At 61.0% G+C, this 6,624-nt stretch overlaps 1 protein-coding gene across 1 annotated transcript in view; it reads right to left on the minus strand.

The window, feature by feature from the left end:
• KIF3C (kinesin family member 3C) overlaps positions 1 to 731 on the minus strand; it is a 14,102-nt gene extending 13,371 nt beyond the window's left edge. Inside the window, exon 1 of the mRNA XM_051615844.1 lies at positions 1 to 731. This exon is cut by the window's left edge and continues 879 nt beyond it. Within this exon, the coding sequence (XP_051471804.1) occupies positions 1 to 534 (534 nt within the window). The 5' untranslated portion in view covers positions 535 to 731.
• Between the last annotated feature and the right edge of the window lie 5,893 nt (positions 732 to 6,624).

A 6,624-nucleotide genomic window follows, 5' to 3' on the forward strand; every position in this document is an offset into this window, starting at 1 on the left:
GATGTACACCCCCGTCTCAGGGTTCTCCTTCAGCTCCAGCTTCTTGCTCTGGTCCTTGGCGAGGAGGTCCCTGATCTCCTCCTGGTAGATCTCCAGGTACGAGGCCCTCACCAGGTACTGCTGGTTCTGCGAGCGGGAGATGTGGGTGAAGATGTGCTCGAAGGAGATGGGGATGATGCCCCTCTTCTCCGGCTCCGCCCAGACCCCCTGCATGGTGTAGGTCTTGCCGGTGCCCGTTTGCCCGTAGGCAAAGATGGTGCCGTTGAAGCCCTGCAGCACCGAGTCGATCAGCGGCCGCACCGTCTCGTCATAGAGATCTGCCTGCTTGGAGTTGGCGTCGTAGACGGCATCGAAGGTGAAGGTCTTGGGCAGGTCCCCGGGGAGGGCGCGGGGGTGGCGGATGCTCACCTGGCCCAGCTTCACGTCCAGCTCCAGGACACGTTGGTAGCCCGCGGCTTCCTCCTTCCTGCTCATGGGCCGGCACCGGGCCACCACCTTCAGCGCTTCGTAGCCACTGCGGGACTTACCGGCCATGGCGGCGGCGGGCGGGGCCGCCACCGGGAGCCGGGGACCAGGGAGAACCGGGGACCGGGGCGAGGCGGGGGGGGCTCAACCGCGCCGCCCCCGCAGCATCCCCCGGGCCGGGGCTGGGGCCGGGGCCGGGCGGGGGCCGGGGCGAAAGGTGCGGGGTGCCGGGGGGCGGCGGGGCGGCCCCGCCGGGCGCTGGCTCATGGCAGCGCGGCCCCGGCTGCGGGGCGGGGACTGGGGGCGGCCCCCCCCCCCCACGGCAGGGAGGGACCCGGGGGGGCGGGACTGGCGGCCACCCCCCCGCACACGGCAGGGAGGGACAACAGGAGGAGGCGGGATTGGGGGCTACCCCCCCCCCGCACACGGGGCAGGGAAGGACGGGGAGGGGGGCGGGATTGGAGGCCACCCCCCCGGCACACGGACAGGGAAACGGCCACGGGAGGGGGGGGCGGGGTTCGCTGCTCCCCCCGCCCCGGATCCACCCGGCACGCCGGGAGCTGGAGTCCAGCCTTTGTGCTGCGCCGGGGGCGGGTGGGGGGGACGGGATGGAGAATGCATGATTGGGAAGCGGGATGGAGGGTGTGGGATCAAGGATGCGGGATTGTGATGCAGGATTGGGATACAGGATCCAGGATTGGGATGCGGGATACAGAATGCAAGACTAGGATACAGGATTGGGATGCAGCGGGCAGGAGGTGGAATGAAGGATGCAGGGTTAAGAAAGAGGATGCAGGATGCAGGATTGAGCTGCAGGATACAGGATATAGAATGCAGGACTGGAATGCAGGATTGGGATGCAGGACTGGTATGTGGGATGGAGGCTACAATGTGTGGGATATAAATTCAGGAATAGGATACAGGGTACATGATGTGGGGTGCAGGATGAAGGTTGTGAGATGCAGGATGCGGGATTTGCATGCGGGATGCAGAGTAATTTTGTGCGATGCGGGATGCAGGATTGGGATGTGGGACACAGGGTGCAGGGTACAGTATGTGGGGTAGGGGTTCAGGACTAGGATGTGGGGTGCATGGTATGTGAGGTGGGATGCAGGATGCAGGACTGGGATTTGGGATGCAGGGACAAAGCTCTTTCCTTGGGCCTGGCAGCTGGAACAGAGTTATGGCTTCCCCCTGCACATCCCCTGCCAGGCCAGGGCAGCATCACCCTTGTCATTCTCATCACCCTCATCACCCGTGCCACCCTTGTCCCCCACATCACCCCCATCACCCGTGCCACTTGGGAGTGGCTGGGCTGCCCCAGGCTGTGTGCTCCTCAGGGCAGCAAGCCCCAGGCTCTTGGTCCCTGTCCCCAGCCCTGTCCCTCTGCCAGCCTTGGCATGGCTGGCATGTCCCTACATGGGCTCGCTTGTGACCCAGCACCCTGGTGCTTTATGGGAGAGGCAGCTGGGGACTGTGGGGGGAGATTAAACATCCTGGTCATTAATAGAGCCTCAGCAGCCGCCCATTCCCCGGAACCAGAGATTATCCCATAATTAATTAATTAGGGTATTTGCTGCCATACGCAGGCCTGCCTGGTGCAATCCAAGTCCTCTGTCTCCAGGAGGAGCTTTCAGGGGGGATAGTCCCTCCTCCCTGCTAAGGCATGGCCATAAAGGAGGGAAGGGGTGATGGGGGGAGGGGGGGATGCACAGGGATGGAAGGAGGGGTGGAAGCAGGATGGGGGGGACAATGAAGGGGGGATGTGGGGGCAGTGACAAAGGTGATGGGGAGGGTAGAGGGGGATGGAGAGGGATGGCAGGGGATGGAAGCAATGGAGAGGGAGGAAGAGGGGATGAAGGAGGGAAGGAGAGGGATGGAGAATGAATGGAAGAGATGATGGGGGATGGACAGGGATGGAGGGGGGGTGGGGTGAGATGGAGGGGGATGGAAGCAATGCAAAGGGATGGAGGGGAATGAAGAAGGGATGATGGGGGATGGAAAGGGATAGAGGGGGTGGAGCGGAGATGGTGGGGGATGGAGGGCATAGGGTGGACTACAGAGAGAGGATGGAGAAGGGATGGGGGAGCAATGAGGAGACGGGAAGGGTAGAAGATGGAAAGAGGGGACAGTGGGGGGACAGCAGGAACTATGGAGGACTGGCCTGCCCTATCCCAGGAAGGGTCTGCCCTGCTGCAGCCCCCAAATCCTGTCTACCCCCCATCTCACTGTGCCATGGGGCAGGGACCCTGGTGCTGCCCAGCTCTGCTGGTGGCACTGGCTGAGTGTCCCCATGGTGGGTGGGTTCATAGCCCAGCTCTCCCAGGAGCCCTCAGCTGTTGTGTCCCTGCCCCAAACGGTCACAGGACCCGGCTGTGGTGAGGGACAGGGGTGACACGTAGGAAAGGGGTGATCTTTAGGCAGGGCATGACATAAGCACAAAGTGACACAGAGGGATAGGGTGACATATCGGGAGGGCGTGACATGTAGGGAGGGGGCATGGGAAGGGACAGTGTGACATGTCAGGTTGGGCTGAACTGTAAGGACATGGTGCCACAGGGATGGGATGACACGTAGGGGCAGAATGACATGGAGGGACATGGTGACATGGAGGGCAGGGTGACAGGGTGCCATGTAGGGACAGTCCCTTGCCCGCAGGTGTCAGCACTGGACCGGTATCTGCTGCTGGTGGCCGGTGGCCTCTGCCCTGGCCTCGGGGCTGACTTTTAGGGCAGCCCAGGGCTGTCAGGGTAGTGGGGACAGGGGGGGCAGCGGACCCTCATTGTGCCCCGGGGTGCATGGGCAGGGGCTCTATGGGGTGGGCGGCCCCACAGCAGCCCCCAAAGCAGTGAGGACAGAGCCCTGTGCCACCACTCATGGCCTCCCAGGTAGGTACCTGTGAAGGGACACCACCCCACTGCCACACAGACTCCAGTGTCTGAGGGTCTCTACAGCCCCCCAGGGATGCTTCCCCCTCCCTGGTACTGCACTCGTGTCAGTGCCACAGCCAGGGTGGGGGCGAGCATCCCAAGGGTGACACTGAGCTGGGACATGGTCCATCCACTGGCATCCCTAGGATACCACAGTCACCCCTAGGACACTGCAGCCATCTCTGGGACACCACTGCCACTGAGACACCACTGCCAGCACCGTGGTCAACCCTGGGCCACCAAGGCTGTCCCTCAGACATCACAATCACCTTTGGGACCTGGCAGCACTACTGGGTCACCATGTCTGACCTGTCGACGGTATGGCCATCTCTGGGACACCACAGCTATCTCTGGGACACCACAGCTATCTCTGGGACACCTTGGCACCACAGGGACACTGTGGCCATCCCTGGGACAGGGTGGTCACCTCTGGGACACCATGCCATCCCTGACCTGTGCCCCATCCTGGCCACCAGCAGTCCTCAGGCCCCCATGGGGGGACAGGAGGGAGGCTGCCCATGTGGCTGGCGGCAGAGACCCTGGCACAGGCGGTTGTTGCCATCACCCTGGCTGTGACAGCTGGTCAGGATAGGGTGGTGCAGGATGGGATGGGAAGGGATGGGAAGGGATGGGAAGGGAAGAGCTATGGCCCCCTGAGCCCCCCCCGCTCCCATGCAAACACAGCCAAGCTCTGCTCCGGGGAGATGCTCCGTGCTGGAAAAAATGCTGGAAAATGTCAAAGGAGCCAATTCCCAGCCCTCGTGGGTGGCCGGGGGTTGGGGAGGTGGGGGAAGGACTGTGGCCCCATGTCTCCACCAGCTGCTGGGACAGTCCCCATCCTGGGACAGCCTGCCAGTGCAAGGCGTCCCCTGGGTCTGGGGGGATGGGGCTGGGGCTGCCCAGCCTTGGCAAAGGAGTCATTAAGGAATTCCTGAGGAGTGGGAGGAAAGCCCTGCCAAGCTGGGCAGGTTTCTGGCAGCAGCTCCAGCCAACTCACGCCAGCGTCACACGTGGTGAGGCCAGTGGCTGCGCTGATGAAGGTGGCCGTGGCAGAGAGCCCTCCAGCTGACACCCATGGCATGGGGACAGCAGGGCAGCAAGGATGGGTGGGCAGAAGGGAGCTGGCAGCAGGGTGGCAAGAGACCTTCCAGTGTCCTTCCCACTGTCTGCTCCAGCCTCTCAGGTTTCTGAGAGCAGCATCTGGTGGAACCAAGCAGACATGGGAGGGAAGGGACATGCTGGGTTGGTGCTGGCAGTGACACTCTGCCACCCTTGGGACCCTGAGGTCCTTGTCCCCTCTCCTTCAGCACCACAGGCCCTGTGGTAGTTGGGCCACCCTGGGCTGAGAGCAGGAATGTTGGCTTGGATCAGGGATGTGGGCTGGGGGCAGTGACAAAGTCTCTGTGCTGGCAGCAGCAGGTTTCTCCAGCCCTGGAGAAAAGCCTGTCCTCCCTGACAGGGAATGGGATGTCCCTGCAGGATGCTGTTCCCAGCTCAGGCAGCAGCTGAAAGACTGGATCCTCTTGCTTGCCCCCCACTGACCACCCTTCCCACTCTCAGCTTTCACTTGGCTTCTCTGATGGGAAGGGACCCTGAGGGCCAGAAGCATTTGGCTGCTTTCCCCCAGAACCAGCTCATCAGCATTCTCAGAGATCCACTGGATTTATTCCCCCATTTCCCTGCTCCGCAGCAGTTCTGCGGTTCAGTTCAGCTGTATCCCCATCTGCTTGTGACACCCCTCGTGCCGTCCCTATTCCAATGTGCCAGGGCACTGGTGGAGGACTTCGTGAAGCTGTGGAGTCTCTCTGGCCACTCCTCTCTTCGCGGTATTGCCACGTCTGCAAAAGGTATCTGGGAATAAGCCTCTGGCTTCTGCTCAGTCCCCCTGACCTGTGCTGCAAATGCCTCTGTCTCTCTCCAGAGCCCCTGCAGCCAGCAAGCCAGGGTCCTTCTATAGGGCTCTGAGGAAGAAGTGGCTCCTGGTCATTCCCTATAGATCAGGAGCAGGCTGCCTCCACCTCCTGGCCACTCCATGCATAATGGGGATGCAGCTCTGTTGATAGAGACCACAGGCGACTGCCAGGAGCATCCCTGGGGCCAACTGGCAGTGGCCTCAGGCTCCAGCCACCCCTAGGGCTCAGATCAGGGTTTTGGGGGGTCTTCTGGACAGTGACCTGAGCATTTGTATAGCAGCAGAGACTGCCCAGGCATGACATGGGAGGACAGGGAAAGGGGAGCTACCACAGCCAGCTGGGAAGGCAGCACAGAAACTGCCCTGGTGCGAGATTCATCCCATATCCAAAGGGAGGCAAGCGGAGGGGTGAGCACAGCTCACACTAAGCCTGGATTTAGGATGGATTCGTTTGCCAGCACCTGACTCCTCTATAATTAGACAGCAGCGGCAGTACGGGAGCCAGCTCAAGGCACAGAGCTCAAACATCTTCCCATCCCCAGTTAAAGGAAACTCCTCAGTTTCCTAAAGTAACCCCAGAACCTTAAAACATCTGCTGAGTGATGAGCTGCATCTCCGGACCAAAGGAGATGAGGAATAAAGCTGCTGCAAAGTGCTGCCTCTCCCACAGGCCCTTGGGACTGCCCTTTAGAAGAAGACCCTCTGACACAGCCCCAGAGGATGAGTCCCACTGGAATGTGGGGCTCAGGGCCATGCTGACGGGAGGCTGGAAGAAGCTGCAGGCACTGGGGGCTGCAGGCTGGGAGCCTACACATGCCTGATGCCCCTCGCCCGTGGCCCCTGAGACACGTCTTGGCTCTGCCCCGATTCCTGCATCAGCTGGGGAAACTGGGCAGCTACTTCCCAAGATCTGGGAGCCACTGTCCCTCTTCCCATCTGTGCCGGGAGCTGAGAGGGGGAGGAAAAGCGACGGATGGCAACCATGTGGGAGGCTGCAGGCTTTTATCTTGGGTGCAGGTTTTCAACAGATGTGGTGTGACCAATGTCCATAAGGCAACTAGAGCAGCATCACCGCTCAGAGATTAAAGGATTTAATAATCTGCTGGTGAGATGGAATTGGAAGAGGCTAAGCTCTGGTTGTGCAGCAGCCATACAAACAAGCTGGGGCCTTCCCATGTGTGTGTGTGTGTCCCACCAAGATCCTTCCAAACCCTTTAATAAGTAGAATAAATCCTCAGTGCACATGGGGCAGGCCCTTTTCTACACAGATCCAGGGACTAACGCTTCACCTTCCCTTGTAGGTAATTAATTATTTAT

The sequence above is a fragment of the Apus apus genome, chromosome 3, assembly GCF_020740795.1.
Source record: "Apus apus isolate bApuApu2 chromosome 3, bApuApu2.pri.cur, whole genome shotgun sequence".
In the NCBI taxonomy this organism is placed as follows: Eukaryota; Metazoa; Chordata; class Aves; order Apodiformes; family Apodidae; genus Apus; species Apus apus.